Genomic DNA, 25033 nt, shown 5'->3' with positions numbered 1-25033 from the left:
TTTCTTTCACTTGGTGCACAGAATTTTGGTGTAATGGTCTTTAATAGAGCTGTTCAGCTTGAAGTCCAAAAACCCGGAAGAGAATTCACCATGGGTTCCCTCTGGGTTTTCCTATGGGTTTTTATAATGAGGTTTTTGAACTTATGAGTAAAATAAGGTCTGTGGCGAACATTACTTGACGAAACGTGGACGTTCTGTTCTTTAATATAAATTACACACAGTCATACCTCAAAAGTTCATTTTGAAGCCGCCGTGCATTTTAAATTCAATACAGCTTCAAAATTCACGTTTGAGGTATGACTGTGTAATTTATGTTGTAGAACAAAACGTCCATGTATCATCAAGTAATGTTTACCACAGACCTTATTTTACTCATGAATTCAAAAACTCCATTATAAATCCCACAGGAAAATCCAGAGGGAACCGATGGCAAATTAGACTCCAGGGTTCGCCTACAAATTCCCTTACAAAAATTGAGTGTTCACTGCAAATTTGCCACTGATAATTTTCACATGCAAATGAGCTTTGCGGCAAACTTGGGGCAAATTGTCTATTGTTGCCAAAGGTTTGCCGGAGGTTTACCATTACTGGTAAGAAGAGCTGCAAACTTCTAGCAAACATTTGCAGTGAATCACAAGCTCATTTGCATATGAAAATGAAGAGCGGCTAATTTGCAGCAAGTTTGCGGCTAGTTTCGATTTTTTGTAAGGGTTGACTTCACGGCTGAACAGCTCTATAGGGTCTTCGTAATGACTTTCCTTAATGGTTCCTTAATGATAATTTTAGTACTTTTGAGGAAGAAATATTTGGAAATAAAAAATCAAATTCTTATTTGATTTACTGCCCTCAGCAGCCTTTTACCAAATGGTAAGATCTTTTAATATTTTAACAGAACAGATTCTTGCAAAAGGTGATCACACAGGCTTTTTAATCAAGGGTTAGGGTTTAATCAATGAGTTACCACTCATTACAACAAAACTCAAAATGAGTATCTTTAACAACACACTGTCATGTCAACCATCCAGTCATCAAGGCTCAGATATACTTCCTATGAAATCAAAGAAGGAACGGGTGTGAGAACAAAATCTGGCCAAAAAGAAGGTGTTTTTGCATTCGTTTCGGTGGTTCATAACAGCTCGCTGGGGTGAACTTTTAGGAAAATTCTTACTGGCTTCTAAACACCTTCTTACTGCCACTGGTCCACAGTAGGTGTGGTAGGTGTGACCTAGAGCTCCACCTACCCTGAAGCCGACAGCTGATTTTGTTTATGTTGTTTAGTCAGTCAAAATCACTCAATGTGAAGTATAGTTATTAGCGATTAGTTATTAGTTATTGCTTAGAGACGTTTTGAAAGACCATGTCATGCGATTTTTGTTTTGTTTTATTCGTCAACAAAAGGATGTACATATACTTAAATACTCTCAAGTGCCCATTTGCTCTTTTGTTTTATACTGTATTCTCCTTCACACATGAGCCGTCTGCAGCTAAAGCCATTCACACATCTTCCCAAAGTAAGATATGCCTCTATCATCATTCTTTTGTCTTTATTCTGCACATTAACACTTTTATACACTCATCTTTAAAATAGTATCAGTGTCATCATAAATTACAATAACAGAGTGTAACCAGTGCATATTATGCGTATATTGCAATAGCATCATGAATTCATAATGTAAACAAGACAAATTAAAAATTTTCTACTGCATACTACTTTAAATCATCATCGAGTGTTTTAAACAACTTCTTTTACTGACCTCATGTGAATTCTACTCATGGAATGAGCCATAAAGTCATTGATAACACATTTTAATGTCACATTAGTTAAGGTTTTACTGAGCGTCCTTATATTTAAATGTACTTCTAAACCACCTCCCGCAGTCTGAATGTTCGCAAAAACAGTATACCGTTGCTCGACTGTTTAGAACTTCTTTTTACCCCTGAACGAAGAAGAACTTCAACGGAAGTATATCGATGCCTTAACCCTAGTCTTCAAGACATGCTAGGGGTTAGGGTTTTATAATAGGTGATTTCATACAAAAATGGACCATGGACACTTGCTAAAAGCTTTAAGAAATACACAAATGTTTTAATTGTGTTAAAATATAACATGTTACAAACACAAACTGCAAAATTCAGGAACAATGATGATGACAATAATTATATAATGCATGCAAGGGGGCTGAAGATATAACAACCTCTGTTGAAGCAGATTTCATTTATGAATCCTGGGATTATCTATTAAAAACCATAAGAATGGCAGATGGAGCTTAAACTTACCAACTGTTCTCCTGCTCTGAATCGTCCCTCTCCCATAAGACTGGGTGTGCTAGTCCCTGACCCTCCCACTGCACTCTCTGGTCCTGGTGGGGACTGGATGTACTCTGTGCCAGATCCTGGAGTCTCGCCAGCACTCCCGGAAGGGTACATAGGAGCGTATTCTTGATAAAGTAAATTCCGCAGCTTCTCATCCAGTGTCTTGATGGTGCTGTCTACAAACCCTCCCCTACGCCCCTCCCCATCGGATTCACTAGGAACAAAGTGGTGCTGTGAAGGAGCAGGGCTTTGGGGCAGAGAAGGTACCTTGGCTCCACCCACAGTGGACACAGGTTGCTGCATCACCACAGGCTGCTGTGCGCGTTCGACTCGACTAGATGTAATGGAGTGGAGCTGATCTCGAGCAGACGTACTGTCCTCTGATGGTGGTTGCATTACGGAGGATGATCTCTGAGCCTCACTGTTAACTTCGAGGGACAGTGGCATGACCAAGGGGCAGCATGGCACATCCTCCTCTATGGAGGCAGTACATGCAATCTCAGCCATCTGCTGAGCAGTGTGGATAGGGTTGATAGAACTTAATCTGCCACACTGGATCTCATCCACAAAAAGTTTTGACTGCTGCACACTGACCTGGGCGGAGTCGAAATCTGGCCCCTCCTCTGGATAGGAAGAGGGTTGGGCTGGCATTGTGGCTGCTTGGGGAACAGGGGGAGCTTGGGAGAGAGCAGCCAGAGAAAGAGGATCTGTAGTGGTCAAAGACAGGGGGCTCCAAACCCCATAGGGATCACTTCCTCCAGATGGAGGTGCTGTGGCACAGGCCTCGGAATCTGTGTGGTTGGAAAATAATGAATAAAAAATAAGAAAAATCAACAAAAAAACCTTTTATTAAAGGTGAAGTGTATCATTTCTGCGCCAAAATTGACACTAAACTGAACTGCAAAAATAATAACTATTTTTAGACAGCCTTCCCAAACACTTCTCCATTCAAACTGATAGTCCTCTCCCAAACTCACACTACTGGTGGAGCCAATGTTGCTATGTTGGGCTGCCTAAACACCTGTATACACCCAGATGTCAATCCATACACTACCGGTCAAAAGTTCTGAAACACTTACTCATTCTTTATTATAGTTTTTTTTTTTTTTTCACATTTTAGAATAATATTAAAGTCATCAAAACTATGGAATAACATAAATGGAACTATGGGAATTATGTTGTGACTAAACAAAATCCAAAATAAATCAAAACTGTGTTATATTTTAGCATCTTCAAAGTAGTCACCCTTTGCCTAGAATTTGTAGACATGTACTCTTGACATTTTCTCAACCAACTTCTTGAGGTATCACCCTGGGATGCTTTTTAAACAGTATTGAAGGAGTTCCCATCTATGTTGGGCACTTATTGTCTGCTTTTCTTTATTATTTGGTCCAAGTCATCAATTTCAAAAGCTTTTTTTTTATTTGTAGTTTTATAATGAAATAAATTAATATGGTGGCACAATTATATTTTTGTCTACAAAACATTTAAGCATACACCTTCAGATCAAAAGATTTTTAAGATCATGAGAAACATTTCAGTCAAGTGTTTGAAAACTTTTGACCAGTAGTGTATTTGCATGCAGAATCAAGAAAATCTATAGCTGAACAAATTTCACCCTTGCCAAAGAGTGTATTGTTCCGATATCTGAGAAAAGGTGTTGCATGCAAAGGCCTACATTTTTTAATTTTATAAACTGACCTGTGTGGCAATTTGTAGAGGCTGGAGAAGGGTAGCAGTCCCATCTATGTTGGGCACTTATTGGCTGCTTTTCTTTATTATTTGGTCCAAGTAATCAATTTTATTTTTTTATTTTTTTTTTTTATTCAATTTTGGTTTTATAATGAAATAAATTAATATGGTGGCACAATTATATTTTTGTCTACAAAACTAATTTCAAACATTTAAGCATACGCCTACAGATCAAAATATTTTTAAGATCATGAGAAACATTTCAGTCAAGTGTTTCAAAAGTTTTGACTGGTAGTGTATATTGACATAAATTGACATTACCCATTGAAACAGAAGCAGATCCTGTGCTGGGTTCTGGTGGCTGGGTTGAGACACTCTCAGCAGGCTGAGCAGTGGCTGTACCATCAGTTATTGTTGAGGATAGAGATTGTGTGAATGGGCCTCCATCTGATGATGCATCCTGACTGGCAGCAGCTGGGGTCTCTTCCACAGGGCAGATGATGAACCACCTCTTACCAGTGTGTAGAACTATGGAAAGGCAAGAAGAACATGTATTAACAGCCTGTTCCAAAATATTGATCCATTATTTATTTTTTCAGGAAACATTAAATTAATTTTTAATGTGCCAATTACAGGAGGGAGAAATGTACCATTTTGTTGATAAACTGGCTGAGGAGCCCCGGGTTGCTGATCTTTCATTCCCTGGAGAGTGTTATACAGTAAAATGAGACTTTAAATTACCCAATTTAGTGGTGTCCATATATGGCAAACCCACTTCACATTAAATTTCTTCCACATATTTTAAATGTAACATGTTGAACTTCCTCCCTGTATTACCTCTCCCCCTACCTCCCCAGGGGTTTGTCCTTGACTTTTTCCAAGTTCTGAAGCCTTTTCTTCATCCATGTCCTCACTCAAAATGTCCTCCGCTTTGTCAACAATGTCTTTCAGTTGATCTATGAAGATCTCCTTTTCTATTGGTAGAATGAAACCATTTTCCACCTGATACACAAAGGAAAATAATTTGCACAGAAAAAGACTGTATAGAAAAGAAATGTAAATTGGACCAGATAGTTTATTCAATTGTTATATATCTCAAACAACCATTGAACATACAGTGGCAAGAAAAAGAATGTGAACCCTTTGGATTTACCAGCATTTATGTAAGAGATCTCAAAAGACCTAAGATCAAGAATTGTTGCTTTGCATAAAGCTGGAAAGGGTTAAAAATTATCTCGAAGTGCTTAGATATTCATCTGTCCACAGTTAGACAAACTGTCTATAAATGGAAATGATTTAGTACTGTGGCTACTCTCTCTTGAAGTGGCCGTCCAGCCAAGATAACTCAAAAGGTCACACTGCAGAATGCTCAACAGGTGACAGCTAAAGACTTGAAGGAATCATTGGAACTAGTTAACATCTCTGTTAATGAGTCTACTATACAGAATACATTGAACAGGCATGGTGTCCATGGAAGACATGCAGCACTAAGTATGGCGTAAAAAGGGCACCGCATACCAAAATGGAAAACATCATCCCAACGGTGAAGTACTGCGGAGGGAGCATCATGATTTGGGGCTGCTTTGCTGCTTCAGGGCCTGAACTGCTTGCCATCATCGAGGGAAAAATGTATTGCCAAGTTCATCAAGATATCCTACAGGATAATGTCAAGGTGATGCAGTAGGACAATGACCCTAAACATCGAAGTAAATCCACTACAGAATGGCTTCAAAAAAAGAAAATCCAACTTTTGGAGTGGCCCAGTCAGAGCCCAGACCTTAACCCAATAGAGATGCTGTGGAATGACATCAAGAGAGCTGTTCACTCCAGACATCTGAAGAATATGCCTGAGCTGAAGCAGTTCTGTAAGGAAGAATGGTACAAAATTGCTTCTAAATGTTGTGCAGGTCTAATCCGCAGCTACCGGAAACGCCTGGTTGAGGTTATTGCTGCCAAAGGAGGATGGACTAGTTATTAAATCCAAGGGTTCACTTACTTTTTCCACAGCACTGTGAATGTTTAAGGGATGTGTTCGATAAAGACATGAAAGATTATAATTGTTTGTGTGTTGTAAGCTTAAGCACATTGTTGTTTGTCTATATTTGTGATTTTGATGAAGACGAGATCACATTTTATGACCAACTAATGCAGAAAACCAGCTAATTCCAAAAGGTTCAAATAATTTTTCTTGCCACTGTATGATGAACTACACAAATTCACATTTACGTTGTTTTCACACCAGATTTCCAGTACCACAATATTGTGTCATAATGTTTTTTATTGTGTCATAATGTTTTTTTTAAAGGCCAGAACCTTAATCTCACCATATATGTGGCTATTTCTTCAGGTGCGTCCCCGTCTAGATCAAATTTGAAGGTCACCATTTTATGGTTGTGTGTTTCCAGCTGGCATTCCACCATCTTATCGCCAGTATTACAAACCTGCAAAGATGAAAGAAGGACAAGGAATTTTTTAAGAGTTGACCAAAAATAATCTGTATTTTAGACAGGAAAATGTCTTAATCCTCACATTTAGCATGCTCAGCTTGGGTTTGTTAATTTTTTCCTGCCGGGAGCGTGTGCGAGTAGATTTGCGGTGGTGCTTTTTGGGTTTGCCGTCACCTTTTCCTCCACCAGTGGATCCTTCATAGCTGTCACTCATCTCTTTACCATATCCTGCATCTTGGTTTAAGCTAGACAAAAAAGACAAAATAAGATTCAGTTTAAAATATATGCTAGTAAACAATTTGTCAAGATTGCTTCTGTATGAATGCATTTTGTAATAACTACCACTAAAACTTCGCAGATACTGTACACACATTGTAGATTATACCATTAAAGAAAACCCATAGTGGTTGCATTCATTCACACATGCAATTCTCATATACATTTGTAGTGGAAAAATAACAACCAATACCTACTTGTCACATACATATCTATGGAGTAGAAAAGACACAGGTGCCTGTTTGGAAAACAAGATTTTTTCATTGAGCTGTGTGGGATTTCCAATACACATTACAATCAGATTTATGGATGTTGCAGTCAGATTAGCAATACTAAGTGGCTCTCACCTCAGTGCTTGGTTGAACTCGGTTGGGTTCTGGTGCAGGAGCAAAGGGCACAGAAGCAGTGTCCAGCATTTGCTGAGTTGTACCAGGCATACAAGTGCTCTCAGGAACAGCAAATCCTATCTGTATTCCAGCATGCGGCAGAGGTGGCTCCATGCTTTCAGACTGGGCTTGGGCACTTTTAAATTTGGCCTCTGATTGGCTCTCCTGTGGAGGAGGCTGGACCTGCGGCAGAATGGTGTGAACTGGAGCCAGGACCTGAGATTCCAGATGATGAGGGTACTCCTGTTGCCAAAAAAAAAAAAAAATGTTGCATTGTTTGGTGTACAGCAAGAACATTGATCCCAATGGATTGTAGATTGATTGCTATGACAAAGCTCTATTGCACCAATCCTGCTTAATGTACTGCTATTGCATTGTGCCTCTCAAAGTAATTACTGGGAAACTACACTTGTGTGATCAAAGAAATACACTACCGGTCAAAAGTTTTGAAACACTTGACTGAAATGTTTCTCATGATCTTAAAAATCTTTTGATCTGAAGGTGTATGCTTAAATGTTTGAAATTAGTTTTGTAGACAAAAATATAATTGTGCCAACATATTAATTTATTTCATTATAAAACTAAAATGCAATTAAAAAAAAAAAAGTTTTTGAAATTGATGACTTGGACCAAATATTAAAGAAAAGCAGACAATAAGTGCCCAACATAGATGGGAACTCCTTGAATACTGTTTAAAAAGCATCCCAGGGTGATACCTCAAGAAGTTGGTTGAGAAAATGTCAAGAGTACATGTCTACAAATTCTAGGCAAAGGGTGACTACTTTGAAGATGCTAAAATATAACACAGTTTTGATTTATTTTGGATTTTGTTTAGTCACAACATAATTCTCATAGTTCCATTTATGTTATTCCATAGTTTTGATGACTACTATTATTCACAAATGTGAGAAAAAAAAAACAAATTATAATAAAGAATGAGTAAGTGTTTCAAAACTTTTGACTGGTAGTATCTGTACATAAAGAAATCTTATCAATAAGGCATTGAAGGAAACCACAGAATTTACCTCTGCAAATGGTTCAGGAATAGATGGGTCTTGTAGATTGAAGGAGACTGGATTTGGAGGAGGCAAGGAGGGCTGTGTTGGTTGGGGTTGAAAAAGGGAAACTTCTGATGGTGGAACAGGGGAGCACATCTGCTTATGTTGCTCGGGGGGAATTATGGAAGGGGACAGGGCCATAGCCAGGAGAGGTATAGGAGAGGGAACATTCAGAGGGGTGGACACAGGTGTGCCTGCCCCTATTATACATGGTGCATTCTGCATGGGTACCATAGAAAGAGGAGCACTGATTGGGCTTAGTGAGGAGTAGGGAGAAGATACTGGAGGAGCATTTGTGGGATAGGAAGAAGGGTAAGAGACTAAGGAGAAAGGTATTGGTTCTGTCCCTGCAGGTACACCCCCTTCAGGCAAAAGAGGATATTGCGAAGGAAACTAAAGAATACAGATCAGGATAAAACTGTAAACAGCCAGAGGAAAGCAAGACATCTATATACACTACCAGTCAAAAGTTTTGAAACACTTACTCATTCTATTTTATCATTTTTTTTCTCACATTTTAGAATAATAGTAAAGTTATCAAAACTATGGAATAACATAAATGGAACTATGGGAATTATGTTGTGACTAAACAAAATCCAAAATAAATCAAAACTGTGTTATATTTTAGCATCATCCTTTGCCTAGAATTTGCAGACATGTACTCTTGACATTTTCTCAACCAACTTCTTGAGATATCACCCTGGGATGCTTTTTAAACAGTATTGAAGGAGTTCCCATCTATGTTGGGCACTTATTGGCTGTTTTTCTTTATTATTTGGTCCAAGTCATCAATTTCAAAAGCTTTTTTTTATTTGTAGTTTTATAATGAAATAAATTAATATGGTGGCACAATTATATTTTTGTCTACAAAACTAATTTCAAACATTTAAGCATACGCCTTCAGATCAAAAGATTTTTAAGATCATGAGAAACATTTCAGTCAAGTGTTTCAAAACTTTTGACCAGTAGTGTATTTGCATGCAGAATCAAGAAAATCTATAGCTGAACAAATTTCACCCTTGCCAAAGAGTGTATTGTTCCGATATCTGAGAAAAGGTGTTGCATGCAAAGGCCTACATTTTTTAATTTTATAAACTGACCTGTGTGGCAATTTGTAGAGGCTGGAGAAGGGTAGCAGTCTGAACATTCAGCTGCGGTTGTGGAGGGAGAGTAGTGGTGCTGAGCATTAAAGATGCTGACTGTAATAGATGCTGTGGAATGGACTGAGCATTCGAAGATGACTGCACTATGGGTGAAAGAGTTGATAAAGTCTGGGAAAGACAAACGCAGAGAAAGAGAGAGTGATACTAAAAGTTAAATTAAATTTCAGGAGGACTTATTCAACAGTTTACTCCCAATTTACACTGGCAATCATATCTTTATCCCCAACTGCCTGACGTCACTGGTGAAATTGCACTGATAATTGTGTTAATTTTGATAATTTAGTGGTTTATTGGATTTGTACTAGGCTAATCTACTGAAAGTAGGGCATTTTGTAAATTAAATCTTCATCATTTGAAGGCCAATATCTTCAATATCAGGATGTTTTTACAGATCAGGTCTACCTGAGGTAGGAAAGCTTCAGGATGGAAATAGAGATGAAACTGAGAGAAATACAAACACAAGGAGAAACAAAAACTAAATTAAACGAATACTTCGGTAGCACACACAGCATTAAGGGAAGGCAAGAATGTCTTCAAACATCTAATATTCCAATAGAAGTCTTACCTCCTGTGTTACTGGTACAGTAGTCTGGTTATGCTGTGATGTGAGAGCAGAGGCAGGAATGCTCTGCGAGTTTGGACGAGCATGTGGTACAGGAGTAGCTGGAGCAGAGACTGTCTTAGATGGAACCAATTGTGCAGAAGGCTGGAAAACACACAAAAATATCTTAATACAGGGACATTTGCAAATAGGCCTTTTACAGCCAACAGCTGTTCTTCATAATATTTGGGGGAGAGTACTTCCAGCAGCACATGGCTTGATGTGACAGGTAAATTATCAGCTACTGACAGGGAACAAAATGCTAGGAGAAAATGTGTGATGTCAAACATCAGAGCAGTGATTTGCTCTACGCACAGTGGATGTTTCTCTAAGAGGGACCACATATAGGGTGACAGTGGTAATTTGCAAGTTGCAGCAGCAGTCATTAATTGTTCTGTCAGCTTGCTGTGCCATTCTCTAAATCTTTCACAAGACTGTGCCCTTCAAAAGGACATAATAGTCCCCCGACAACAATCCAATTTCTTATTCTTTAGGAAATAGCAGTGATCAGAGAAAATGTATTCTATTTTAATCAAGAAATAAAGAATTTCCTCTTTAAGGCAACACAGACATGAATAGTGGGATAAATGGGTGTTTAGGAGCTATTCAACATATTCTGGAATCAGCTTTTTCCAAAGAAGGTGAAGAAGAAGCTTGGAAAGTGAGGGTGAGCCAAAAGCGAATCTCTAGTTCTAGATTTCCTTGCCGGGATCATAGCAAGTATATTTTATTGGTCACCTACCACAAGATCTGGTCCAAATTTGTTGTCCTGCACGTGAAGAGCTAAAGAGCTCTTGCTTTGGACCTGATGTACAGGGAAGCTGTTAGCACTAGCATCATTGTGGCTATTTCCAGGCTGTGCCCTGTCAATCAGCACAGGAGAGCTGGTGCGACGACTGATAATATGATGTAGACAGCGATGGAGATGAGATAAATCTGAGTTGTCTCCCAAACTAGGAGAATGTTGCCCGCTCAAGGAGATGGGGGACACTGGAGAGTTGGACCTGAGTGAGGATGGTGGATCAGCATGAGAAGATAAGGACATTTGTCTGGTAGTAGATGTGTGGATTGGTGACGGTATCGATATGTAGACAGGGGAAAATGTAGATTTATGGTTTAGTGATGAAGACATGTTTTGAGGAAAAGTTGTGACTAGAATGTTCTGAGGAGAATAGCCTTTATGAACTGGAGAAGGTGGGGTGATTTGAACTGGTATTGAACTCTTGGGAACAGAAGACGACAGAGCCATATATTCTGAGCAGGGTGCAGTTGTAGGAGTTGGAGAAGGTAGGATCCCATAAGTTGGTGAACTCGGGTCTGGATGAGCCAGATCAGGTGGGAATGATGGTTTTGAGGAGGAAACAGATGGCAAGTTTAGGTGAAAAGGAGAGGAAGAAGGTGAAGGAGCCTGACCCAGAGATCTACGACTCCCTGACCTTACAGCCAGCAATACTGCCATACAAGCCTGGCAGTAATGTGGGTGGAACTCTGAGTTCCTGCGTCTGGACTGCATCGTTGGAGCCTGAACATTCATATTCACCAGCTCAGAATGTTGTAAACTGTATTGAGAGGCTTCAGTGGTAGTTTTAGGTACATTCACTGGTGCCTGTTCATCATTTGTGAATGATGAAGAACATGCTGTAAAGGCACTTTTAGAAAGTGGCTCATCCATTGTATCACTAGAGCTCATTTGATGATGCGGCCTTTCTAAGTAATCCTTCAGGTCAGTTCTCCTCTGTAAGGTTTCAAGGAATGAGGTGCTGATACGTCTGGTCCCCGCTAAGCTGTCAGAGAATAGCAAAGGCCTCTGGAATCCAAAGGGTACACTGCCATGTTGCTGCTCATTCAGCCACGGTATGAGAAAAAACATATATAAAAAAAAACATAACATCATAACATAACAATTGACCTTGGAACTAAGGGAGGAAATGGATGGGAAGTATGACGGTGGTCTGGGTTTTGTTTGGGTTTTCTTACAAAGTAAAGTTCAACTTTGGTTATAAAGGAAACTCAAGAACAAACTTACTGGTGATTGCTGGTAGGAGCTCTGATGCAGGTGTCCTGCAAATTGCTGAAAAGCCCCTTGATGTAGCTGCTGATATTGCTGGTGCAGCTGGACTGTGGGTTGTTGCTGGGCTCCTTGAGGCACCAAACCTGGAGTTGGTGCTTGTGCCACCTGGTGCAGAGGAGCACTAGGCTGTTGTTGGGCTCCTTGGGGCTGCTGAGGACTGGGTTGTTGCTGGGTCCCCTGGAGTAGCTGGCCCACACTTTGTTGTGGGTGCATGTGTAGAACAGGTTGTTGTTGATTCCCAGGAGGCAGGTGTACAGTTGATGGCTGTTGGGCACCTTGTGGCAACTGAGCCAGGAGCTGTGCTGGAGGGCTTAAGACCCTCTGGGCAGTGGAAATTGGCTCTGAATGGGACTGCTGAGAGGTGCTGTCTTGGTAGCTCGAAGCACCTGTTACCACTGTTGAGCCTGCGCTGCTGTCAGCTGCATTAGTTGGGACACACAACACAAAAGTGAACACTCATTTATTTTAAAAAGTAAAATGTTGCTGACTTTCATTACATAAATTATAAAAATAAAAAAAAAACAGGTTAAAACAAATATCAAGTTAATATTAATTATTAGTAATGATAAAAAAAGAGAGAACAGCACACAGTAAAATAGGCACCCATGCAAAACATTTTGACCACTTAGGTCATCTTCATTAATGTTTCAATAAGTGACCATGCCTTAATTTTCTTGGATGTGTACACACAACTTTCATTTGTAATATCAATCATTGGTCTCATAAAAATTTTAATACAAAAATTAATAAAGAATAAAAATAAAACATTAATTCTCAAACTTATTGGTTGTTTGACTGACCAGTGGCTACACAAATTATATCTCACTATTGTGTTGATACTGTGCTATGTTTTCAGATTTATATAATAACTTGTAGTGGTAACAAATGTTTGAAATTGCCCAAATGTGTGAACCTGCGACACTTTGCCTTACATGTGAACCACTCTGTGACCGCTGAAAACAGCGCATCATGAGCACTGCAGGTTCATCACTCTTGCACACCATAGTATCGATTGTGACTGTACTGTGAAATGTCATGTCAGATTATTTTGATGACCTGCTTCTTCATTACTGAACTGTTGGACATGATATGAATATACATATAGGTGAATAAAAATATAAATACATGGATCTTAACTATTGATTCGATATTGCAAGAAAAAGTATTGCAATTTACACTCACGACCACTTTATTAGGCAGACCTATACACCTACTTATTCATGTGATTATCTAATCAGCCAATTGTGTGGCAGCAGTGCAATGCATAAAATCATGCAGATATGGGTCAGGAGCTTCAGTTAATGTTTACATCAACCACCAGAAAGAGGAAAAAGGTGATCTCAGTGATTTCAACCTTGGCATGATTTTTAGTACCAGATGGGTTGGTTTGAGTATTTTTTGTAACGGCTGATCTCCTGGGATTTTCACGCACAACAACAGTCTCTAGAGACCAAAAACAAATAACACTCAGTGAGCGGCAGTTCTGCGGACGAAAACGCCTTGTTGATGATAGAGGTCAATGGAGAATAAACAGACTGGTTCGCGCTTTCTGTTCTTGGCTGACAGAAGTGGAACCCAGCATGGTCTTCTGCTGTTGTAGCTTATTTGCCTCAAGGTTTGACATGTTGTGCATACATAGATGCTATTCAGCTTAGCCTATTTATATTTATCCAACATATCCTACTTATATCTTATTGTGTATTTCTATATATACTTACATTTTCTATTCCCTTTTTATTTTTATATTTATTTATTTTTATTCAATTTGTTTTATTGTTGTTGTATTGTTTGTGCACTGGAAGCTTCTGTCACCAAGACAAATTTCTTGAATGTGTAAGCATGCTTGGCAATAAAGCTCATTCTGATTCTTCTAATCTGCTCACTACAATTGTACTATCAAAGTTACCATAGCCTTTCTGTAGCTCGAAACAGACTGGCCATTCTCTGTTGACTCTCATAAACAAGGAGTTTATGTCTGCAGAACTGCCGCTCACTTGTTGTTTTTTGTTTTTGGCAAAATTCTGAGTAAACTCTAGAGACTGTTGTGCATGAAAATCCCACGAGATCAGCAGTTACAGAAATCAACCCATTTGGCACCAAAAATCATGCCACGGTCCAAATCACTGAGATCACATTTTTTCCCCATTCTGCTGGTTGATGTGAACATTAACTGAGGCTCCTGACCAGTATCTGTATGATTTTATGCAATGCACTACTGCCACATGATTGGCTGATAAGATAATTGCACGAATAGGTAGGTGTATAGGTGATCTATGTTTGTACAACACATAACATCAGGCTGCCTCTTACGTGTGGCTGTAGTTGCACAGGTTGGGGCACTGCAAACCAGGCTGACTGCTTCACTCTGTGCCTCCTCTGTTTCGGATGGAAGACTAGGTGATCTGCCCACTGGGGGCCCTGTGGAGGGCACCTGAAGGAGATTCGACGTCTCAGTCTTGGTGCCGCTCTTTTGTGTTTTCCCATTTAGGCCCGAGACCATGCGCTGTCGTCTCCACTTTATAAGAGCCACACGGTCACGGATAGACTTACCCACAATCTTCACATCAGTCTCTAAAAAGAAGCCAGAATCCACCTGCAGAGAATAGAATTGTTTAACAGTTTTAACAATATTACAGATTTTTCTTTGTTATTTAAACAGCTGAAAACAATTCTGACTACATGTCATATCTGAATATGTATTACAAACTAGATACATTTCTTATACATACTAATGTATAGGACTGGTTATCGAACACTTCCCCATGATATGATACACACTGCAACACGTTACCATTCAATCCATCACAATCCATCATGATATCCTAATTGGATTGTGATTTAAATTGCAACAAACATGGTATTACATATCATTAAGGTTGTCAATCTAATGCGTTAATTCTGTGCAATTAATTACAAAATTAATTAAATTAAACGTGCCACCGTATTGAGGAATTTTCCTATCAACAGCAGCAATTCAAGCCTGAAGTGTTTTGCGAGACTCAATCAGCAGTGGGCAGTGAGTGCTGTTCCAGCTGTACAAGGAAAGCGCAACTGTACAGACAACAAACTGAGAGTGGGGCAGAGCAGAGTGCAGGGGTCTTGAGAAGCGTGTTTTAAGTTTCAAACTACATTTAACTTTACACAGCATCCTTAAAAATGCAGCGTTTATGGCCAGAGACATTGAAAAACAGTGAATCGTGATTAAACCACAGCAGAATGCACGAAACGTCTGTTACATGTGTATAGATGGAACAGAAGAACACGTCCAGTGAGAACATCTCTTCAGTCTACCTCGGACAGATTAAACTCAGTTGTGCAATGGATCGCTGTGGACCATTGACAGGCTTTTGTTGAATGATATGGAAATAAACCAAACAATAAAGTGAGTTCTAAAGTCACTTTTTGTATTGTCTAATCCAAGGGTCAGCAACCTATGGGGTACGACTGGGGTATCACTGGTATGTGAGCAACAGAAAGAGAGGAGTATGCATTTTATTAATATGAAGTCCTTCACACCTATATGCCAATCTTCCATTTCATGTAATCCTTCTTCATAAACCTGCAGCGTGTTTTATGTAGTTATGAAATGAATGGGAAGCTAAACACTATTAAAGTGTTGACTGCAAGTCAACGGACCATTGTTGTCTGCAGACAGTTGTGCTAGTAATGTCTGCTTTGCATTAGTCGCTCTGTGTGATTGAGCGGATAACAGCCTACATTTTCTTGCTTAATTTGTGGCTTTTTGCTTTCAGAATAATAATTTATGTAAATAAGAAGACCAGCTATTTATGATTGAGATTTTCTACATAAAACTACATAAAGGAAACGATCAAACACAAACACGCATAAAGAGGTTCAAAATCTGATCTAAATTAAATCTGAAAATAAACAAAGTTTCAGGATTTTATAAATGTATATTACATAACGTTTTGCAAATTTTTTTTAACTCAAACTGTTATGCTGATAATATAATTTGTAGTTAAAAATTAACTATACAGTGATTAACAGAAGCTCTATTCGGAGAGGACTAGTTTTCCCTGAGGAGGTTAGGGAAATTTCTGTTTCACAGATGTACTTTGTGATTTTAATCCCATCCGAATCTGACAAGTCTGTGTTTTTCTCACACAATCGCTGTAAACATTTCAGAGCAAATTACCAGCTAACTCAAGGGTCCTTTGAGAAATCTAATCCCGTCCGAATGTGAATGTCTGTGATTGCTGATATTGAATTTTCACAACATTCCTCCTCATGTATTCACCTAAATGAACTACCATTAAGATTGTGCATATGCGCACCAATCTTCTGCCTGCTGCACACCTTTCAATATGGATGTAGAATATTTGTCATCCAAAGAAAAAATAAGAAAATAAAATCAACAAGGAGAGCCAAATCACGGAAACTGCTAAAACTGGCCACTGTAATATCAGCGTCAGGTAAGTTACTCACCTTAATTTCTCCACTCAATTACGTAATGTAATAATTATATAATTCACAGATAAGTCTTGTTTATTGCAGTGGGTTTATTATAAGCAGCCACTTCTATAATCCCATGTAAAGTTTATGATAAGTAATCTAAAATGTATAATTAATAAATTAAAAAATTGATTATTTAAAAAAAAATTAATGATAAGTTAATTTACATTTAAAAAGATAAAGTTTAAAAGATAAGTTAATTGAATTACCTAAATTTACTACAGTGTCAATAAAAAGTATGTGAACCCTTTGGAATTAACTGGTTTTCTGCATTAGTTGGTCATAAAATGTGATCTCATCTTCATCAAAGTCACAAGTGTAGACAAACACAATGTGCTTAAGCTAACAACATACAAACAATTATAATCTTTCATGTCTTTATTGTACACCCCATTAGACATTCACAGTGATGTGGAAAAAGTAAGTGAACCCTTTGATTTAATAACTGGTCGATCCTCCTTTGGCAAAAATAACCTCAACCAAGCGTTTCCGGTATCTGCGGATTAGACCTGCACAACGTTCAGAAGGAATTTTGGACCATTCTTCCTTACAGAACTGCTTCTGCTCAGCCATATTCTTAGGATGTCTGGTGTGAACGGCTCTCTTGAGTTCATTCCACAGCATCTCTATTGGGTTAAGGTCTGGGCTCTGACTGTTTAGGGTCATTGTCCTGCTGCATCACCCAAATTCTACTGAGCTTCAGCTGGTGCACAGCCACCATGACATTATCCTGTAGGATATCTTGATAGACTTGAGAATTTCTTTTTCCCTCGATGATGGCAAAGCAGCCCCAAATCATAATGCTCCCTCCACCGTATTTCACCATTGGGATGATGTTTTCATGTTGGTATGCAGTGCCCTATTTACGCCATACCTAGTGCAGCGTGTTCTTCCCAAACAATTAAACCTTAGTTTCATCAGTCCACAAAATATTTTACCAGTAGCATTATGGAGTGTCAAGTTGGTCTCTAGCAAACTTCAGGCATGCAGAAATATTTTTGTTGGAAAACAGCGGCTTCATTTGTGATGTCCTGCCATTGACAACATGCCTGTTTAATGTTTTCCATATAGTAGACCCATGAACAGAGATGTTAACCAGTTCCAATGATGCCTTTTAGTCTTTAGCTGTCCCTCTAGGGTTCTTCTTTACCTCTTTGAGCATTCTGTGGTGTGCCCTTTGAGTCATTTTGACTGGACGGCCACTTCTAGGGAGAGTAGCCACAGTACAAAATCATCTCCATTTATAGACAATTTGTCTAACTGTGGACAGATGTATATCTATGCTCTTCAAGATAACTCTGTAACCCTTTCCAGATTTATGCAAAAAAAATAAATAAAATAAAATAAAAAAAAAAGGTCTTCTGAGATCTCTTTTATGAGAGGCCTGGTCCACGTCAGCAGATGCTTCTTGTGAATAGCAAACTCAAAATGTCTGAGTGCTTTTTAGTCAAAGTAGCTCAAACCCCTCACCTCCAATCTCGATTAATTAACTGGATGCCAGGTTTGCCAACTCCTGACTCTAATTAGCTTTTGTTGACGTCATTAGCCTAGGGGTTCACATACGTTTTCCAACCTAACATGTGAATGTTGTATTCAATATGTACAATAATAAAACAAAAAATTGTGTATTATTAGTTAAAACAGATTGTGTTTGTTTATTATTGTAACATAGATAAAGATCAAACCAGATTTTAAGACAAAATGATACATAAATGCAGGTAATTCCAAAGGGTTCGCATACTTTTTCTTGCCACAACCTTCTGCAATGCCCACATCTAGAAAGCACATGAAATACATGAAATCAAAGACATCAGATGATTATAATTGTAATTCAAAAGTCTTTAAAAAACGAATCCCATCCAAATAGGGCTAAGGAAAATTTAAACTGGCACTTCACATCAAAAAGGTTACCGACCCCTTGGTCTAATCAATGCTTTATGAATCTTCCACAATAATGTAATGTCTTTCTATTATCTGATATTATTGTATTTCTATTATATAATTGAAATTAATATTGTTATATTTATTATATATTTACAATTACTTTATAATTATTTAGAATTATTTTTATTTGTGGTCCTTTTTCAGCAAATATTGATAATTGTGATCAATTTGATTAATTAATCGGCTAATCATGTAATTAATTTAATTAAAAATTGTAGTTGATTGACAGCCCTAAATATCATATATCAAGTATTTTTAAGTATTGTAAACAGCACATTTTGTTTACCATTTCCTGAGCTACTGTTTCCGGGACTTCTGTATCCAGGTCAAAGGTGAACTCAATTGCACCGCTGTCTTTATATTTCCCCTTTAGTTTCTTCTGGTCTTCAACCCAAAGCCTCAGTGCTATGAATGCCTTTTTGCCATCATCTTCTTCAGCCAGCTCTACCCTCACGCCAGTGTCCTCCGCAAAGAATGCGTGGTTTAGTAAATCCTTTATGGAGTACCTTTTATGAGAGACAGAGAGGTGGTTTGATCTGTAGAGAACTAAGACATTTGTTGGTCCCATAGCAACCCAAAAGTTATATAATACATCCAAATGCCAGAAGAAATTGTTATTAACAAGTGGAGAAGTTTTGCAAAAATACATTAATGAATACCACAAACACATTAAATCTGTTAACTATTAACAATATGTTGTGTTCGAGTTATTTGAGTGATCTATGTTCCATACACCCTCAGACAAACACATCAAACAACCAGGGGAGAAGGGATGTCATTAGCATTTAAATTACAGTAGGGTGACATTGTCATTGAGAAGGGATCAAATTACTGCAAAGGTAAATTACTGTAAAGGTTATCAGTTAAAGCTGCAGCTTTCCAGGAAAAGGCTGCCTGATAGTACTACAATTACCACATCTGACAGAGGCAAAGGGTTTGTGATCTTTATGGTCATATGACAGGAGGCTGTACAGTTGATGCACTCACCTTTCCTCCCAACGATGACAGATGCACTCTCCAATGATTTCTTTTATTTCAGGCACGGTCACCTTACTGAAACTGGCTGGCTTCACTCCCTGTGAAGTTAATTAAATAAGACACACATTTATACACAAAATCCTCCTTGAAACCCCTTATACTTCAAAATGATAATGGGCCAAAGACAAATTTTGGAGCCACTTAATATTTGGTGTCTTTAACTACTATGTACTTGCATCTGATACAATGTACTTATTTTGTACATACGTGTTGTTGCATTTTAACTAAATTTAAAGTACCTGCATTAATTACATATGTAGTTACACTGTTATTCTTACCCCTAACCCTAAACCATACCCCTACTCCTAAACCTACCCATATCTCAACCTCAGTAGCAACAAATGTAAATTTTGTGATAATCTGGCAGAACAATATGTAGTTACACAATAAATACATTGTATTGTATGTATTTTATTGTTAGTACATAGTAGTTAAAGGCACCTAATATAAAGAGGGACCCAAATTTCTTCCAGTTTCAAAGGCAAAATTTGCTTCAGAACTTGAATGCAATTACAGAGTATGACTTCATAGTTCTACAAATGCATGGAAAAACCTAAGGAGCCCCAAAAAGACCAAAGTGGTGGGAAAAAAATTAGTAGAGTGTGAAAAAATTAAGCTCTCTCACAAATTATTTTGCATCTCTCGCAAAACTTGTGCTCTTGTATATGCATTCCCGTGCCTGAATGCTCTGCAGGCTATTGCATTTATGAGAGATAAGTCAAGATGACAGGTGCCGGTGCCTACTTTTTGTGGAAAACTGTATCTTGTAAACATGTAAATAGTAAGAAGATACAGTGACTCCTTTCTGTATTGCATCATTACATCATACATAAATGTGATACATGGCATATGCAAAAAAAAAAAAAATAAATGATTTTAATGCAATTCAAAATGCAACATATTAAACAATGCTACAAAAACGACAGTTTTTATATATGTAGCTTGTTTTCCCAAACTACAGACCTAATGGAATTTGAATAGGCCTATCATATGCTCAAATATCAACTTTTATTTTATATGTACATATGTTTATGTGGCCATTTATAATGCGGCAGCATATGGCGACAACTGTGTTATGAGTGAGTCAATCATTCAACACTGACACATACCAAACCGCCTAAATGATGCCTCCACAGGGCACTCCGAAGGGAGAGCAATCATGATGGCCAAACTAAAGGGTTGTTCCAAACACAAATACGAATGATTTAAAAGTGAGTTCCGAATTGCAGTTATTTTAAAGGCCAAAACCTTCAGCCACCACACATAATGAACCATTTTTTATTGCTTTATTAATGGAGAGGAAAACACCATCACAACAACAACAATAAAATGCAATTCAAATGTGCACCACAGCATTCCATTTCAATTAGACCACTCGCATTTGATGTAATTTTAACTGTGTTGTCTTTATTTTCACACATTCATAAATTAAAGATTATGATTTGTGCATTGTGTAAGTATTGTCTTTTGGGCTTCAATCTTTCATTGCACTGGCTTTCTCTTCTTGTTGAACTCAAAAGCTGGAATAATGCTGGAATACACATAGGAAAGCTAGCAGAAGACTGTCAGTATGACGCATATTTTGCGAGAGAACGTAAAAGTTTTGCGAGAGCACGCAAAAATTCTTAGGGAAACGCAAAGTTTTGCGTGAAAACTCAAAAGCTTTTGCTTATTTTTTTTCCCCATCCAACAATTTTTTTCCCCACCACCTTGACCCTTTAGGGGCTCAGTAAAAACCTTACTGCTAATGCTCCGGAAATCAGGAACTGGAACCATAATTTTTCATATTAATAGACAAACATCTGGCAAAGCCCTAGAAAAATAACAAAGCTTAAAACCACCAATGATGTCTTATATACTCTTAAGTTAGACCTGATACAGCATCTTAAATGATATTCCATTCAAAAAATATTGTGTTGGTTCAGTTCCAACCCCCGCCCCCCTTACAATTTTGACTTACACTGGTGACTTTGCGATAGATTTGTGCTGCATTCTGGCATTCTGAGTATGGATATTCAGATGTGGCCATTTCCAGCATACACATCCCAAATGCATACACATCAACAGCTTCATCGTAGTGTTCCTCATACATCTCAGGGGCCATGAACTCTGGAGTGCCTGAAAAAGAAAGAAATCAATAATGAATAACTAAAAGGATAATGCAGTCCTAGCTTTATTATGCCACATAACAATCTACACTCTATAGGCCTATCACATCAAATTAAAATGCTACAGAAAATATAAACTAATCTGTTAAATCACTCATGGCTGTCACCTATAACACTTTTGGCAAAGGAAGCTCTCTTTAGTGTGGCCAGGCCAAGATCACCAATCTTGACTGAGCCTGTAGGACCAGTGATGAAGATGTTGTCACACTTCAGGTCCCGATGGATGATAGGAGGGGCCCTCGTATGGAGGAAGTGGAGACCTTTTAAGATCTGTCTGCACCAGCTTCGCAAAACTTTTGATTTCATTACCTTGAAACGCTTCAGATACCTAATAACAGAAATACCAGGGTTAGAAATCGTTGTGTCTTCACAAACTTCAATATGTTGTCAACAATATTCTGAACATTGTACCATATTGGTGCCAATTGGAATCAAATGGTTTGATAAAGGCATGAAAGCTGTCAGAAAGTCTTGGTGCCTCAGACCAAACATGCAACTATTGTACAACCTTAACCTGGATTTGATTCCATTACCTACAAAGTCACTTTTAACTTTCAGTACAGTCATAATCCTTTTAATATAGAAGTGAATGTAAAATAATCCTTGATGGACAGCATCAGCTGTTGCTTGTCTTTTGTTGCATGTTACTTACGTTTTCAGAGTTCCAGATGTCATCAGTTCGGTGACTAAAACAATGCACTTCTTTCCTTTAAGAGGGGATTCCCAAAAGTCATAGAAACGCACAATGTTAGGATGCTGGAGACCTTTCAGCATCTCTGCCTCCTCTTTAAACCTCTGTCGTTCCATTTTGGACAGCTTATGATCCTGGAACAGCATTGGTGGGTGAGGTTTGAGCAAGAGGACAGGGGGAGAATGAGAGGAAAGGTAGAAAGAAAGAGGAAGATGTTGTGAGGTCATGTGTCAGATGTATTGAACAGAATTCGCTCAGTCAATCTATCCATCTACAGTATCTATCTATCTATCTGTCTGTCTCTCTGTCTATCTATCTCTATTTCAAACTGCCACACTGTTGGAAAAACTCAATTATCCTTCATTCATCAAAAAGATGAAAAAATATGGCTCTATGAAATAACTCTTGACCAGTTCGAAGACTATATTTTATTTCATGTAGGCTCATCTTTATTGATTTAAAATGAACAGTAATAGCTCTCTGAGCACAAAAAAAAAAAAAGAATTTTCCCTTTGTGTGTTGTTTTTTTGTCTAAGAAAGTCAAGAGGAAGATCAAAGGCAGGCATGAGATAAAAAATTGATGCAACATCACAGGCAAAAAATGCATTCTCCTCCAAAAGAAGGATGTGAGATTAATATTGCAGCCCTTCGATATGGAGTACAATATAGAAAATAATTAAAACAAAAAAAGGTAATTCAAGACACTTAAGAAACCTATCATTTTGTATTAGGGTGTGGCAAATAAACTACATACAAATATCTCATACAGACAGAAATAACAAAGAACTGGCCAGCCTGATTTCATGAAAATTGCATGACTGTGGCTAAATTTTTACAAAATTATACTACGTGGTTCAAGAAATGTATCGCATCCACTGTGTGATGCTAAAAGCAAGTTCAATTTTATCCTAAACAGATTTGGTTTTTAAAGTTAATGCTCTATCTGGTTTTAAATTAATAAAACCTACCTCCCTACCCTAAACCTAACAGATGGTGTCCTAAAAAAGGAAAAGTGAGATAAAAATCACAACTGCTCATGAAACCATGTCATTTTGTGGTGCTTATATAACACTTTCAGATCACGTGTCGACTCGCGTGCCCTTCAGGACTCATATCCAGGACTGGAACAAGCTTGAAAATTTAGTTGGTTACATAATGCTAATGTTACAAGTCATGCGCTATAATAAAAGTGTTTAGATGTCAAAACATAGTATTGTGTGAGAAACAGGGCAAATTTTAATATGAACTGATAATCTGCCGTTTTACTCGTGATTTGTGTGAAAAGGAATAAAAGTAATTGTTGTAGCGCCTCAAGTGTTTAGGCTATTTCACCAGGAAAATGCAGTAACGTACAACAAGCCACGTAAAAATAATTTAGCAAAAAATTTAGGTTTAGTACAGTGATTCTATGAGAACAGGTTGGAACTGACCCAAACTCAGAATGGTAAAAGTGATTTTGGTAAGTTTGACATGTTTCTGGATCAACATCCTTGCTGGCCCTGGAACAACATTTATCGCAACCAATCAGATTTTATGGATAAGGAAAGGGAAAGGGGTAGGGTTAGTGTTGTCTTGGTAAGGGGGTTAGGGGCTTGAATACCATTCTTTCAACCTATGATTGTTGTTTGATTTTGGCGGTAGGTAGTTGTTAGGGTAATGGCTGATTTATCCCTCCGCGTTGAACCTACGCTGTAGGTTCCACGTAAAGGCCAACGCGGTGGTTTGCATTTATAGTTTTGCGTTTGGGTGTCTGCATCGTTTTGCAAAGTGCCAAGTGCCAGTATATTAAGAGAAAATGCCTTCATTTCTGAAACAATTATACATTTCATAAATAAAAAAGCAGTGCAATTTGCAGATACAAAAGCATTTGTTATTTAATCATTTGGTACATATTATTTATTATTCAAAGCCTATTGTGTGCCATGCAGAGAGAAAATAAATCAGGCATATACTGCATGCTTACTCTTGAGTCGCTTAAATAATAATAAATAAATATTTTGGCATATTTTATGCTCCATGCTGGGAAAAAATCTTCAAATTAATTTATAAATACTCGCTTGGACTTTACTATGCATATAAGCAATATAACCAACTCTGAACAGCTTTTTGCTGAAGAATTAGAAGAGTTTATGAAATATGATTATTTAATGTACACCATACTGTCAACCATACAGTCAAAACATTGTACAGATCGGAAAGTTCTCGAATAGAATACGTCAAATATTGTGTCACCGCATAATAAATATATATCGAGTAAAAGCCCAGTGTCTTTCTGTCGCATTTTCACTTGTAACTTCATGAAACATAAACAGAATATAACAACAGCATAGTCCAAATACAGTGTAATATGATGCATAGACCTTAAAATAATTTTGGAGAAAATGTGCCATACCTCTTTTTTGTCATCCTGGGGGACGGTCTCTAGTTATAAAACAGACCAATCACAGCAGTTGTGGTCTGCATTGATGTAACGCACTGTTACGTGTAGGTCCGATGCAGAAGTATAAATCTGACTTTAGGGTTAGGGAAAGAGTCTTGGTTTCTATGACAAAAATGTTGTTCCAGGACCAGCAAAAGATGTTGATCCAGAAACATGTCTTATTAGGTAAAATCACAGTGGCCATTCCAGTATACAGGTGCATCTCAATAAATTAGAATGTCGTGGAAAAGTTAATTTATTTCAGTAATTCAACTCAAATTGTGAAACTCGTG

General features: G+C 38.0%; 1 protein-coding gene across 9 annotated transcripts in view; it reads right to left on the bottom strand.

The window, feature by feature from the left end:
- LOC127426068 (serine/threonine-protein kinase WNK2-like) overlaps positions 1-25033 on the bottom strand; it is a 46757-nt gene that overhangs the window by 12737 nt on the left and 8987 nt on the right. For 7 of the 9 annotated variants that reach the window (XR_007894735.1, XR_007894736.1, XM_051672546.1 and 4 more), the window contains exons 2-20: positions 22283-22455; positions 21738-21958; positions 21423-21580; positions 19412-19500; positions 18711-18930; positions 14318-14600; positions 11963-12426; positions 9901-10041; positions 9738-9776; positions 9273-9443; positions 8140-8565; positions 7076-7357; positions 6926-6966; positions 6535-6697; positions 6330-6446; positions 4843-5007; positions 4656-4707; positions 4327-4533; positions 2278-3104 (exon numbers count right to left, since the gene is read on the bottom strand). Coding sequence is in view for 7 of the 9 variants with exons in the window: in XM_051672546.1 (XP_051528506.1) it covers positions 2278-3104; positions 4327-4533; positions 4656-4707; positions 4843-5007; positions 6330-6446; positions 6535-6697; positions 6926-6966; positions 7076-7357; positions 8140-8565; positions 9273-9443; positions 9738-9776; positions 9901-10041; positions 11963-12426; positions 14318-14600; positions 18711-18930; positions 19412-19500; positions 21423-21580; positions 21738-21958; positions 22283-22455 (4239 nt within the window). In the remaining 2 variants the exon portion in view is untranslated. The remainder of the gene's footprint in view (positions 1-2277; positions 3105-4326; positions 4534-4655; positions 4708-4842; positions 5008-6329; positions 6447-6534; positions 6698-6925; positions 6967-7075; positions 7358-8139; positions 8566-9272; positions 9444-9737; positions 9777-9900; positions 10042-11962; positions 12427-14317; positions 14601-18710; positions 18931-19411; positions 19501-21422; positions 21581-21737; positions 21959-22282; positions 22456-25033) is intronic. The other 2 variants (XM_051672552.1, XM_051672548.1) reach the window with 2 other exon arrangements.

This window comes from Myxocyprinus asiaticus, chromosome 35 (assembly GCF_019703515.2).
Source record: "Myxocyprinus asiaticus isolate MX2 ecotype Aquarium Trade chromosome 35, UBuf_Myxa_2, whole genome shotgun sequence".
NCBI classification, from domain to species: Eukaryota; Metazoa; Chordata; class Actinopteri; order Cypriniformes; family Catostomidae; genus Myxocyprinus; species Myxocyprinus asiaticus.
Note: the sequence above shows the minus strand (reverse complement) of the source record. Positions and strands in the feature narration are given on the sequence as shown.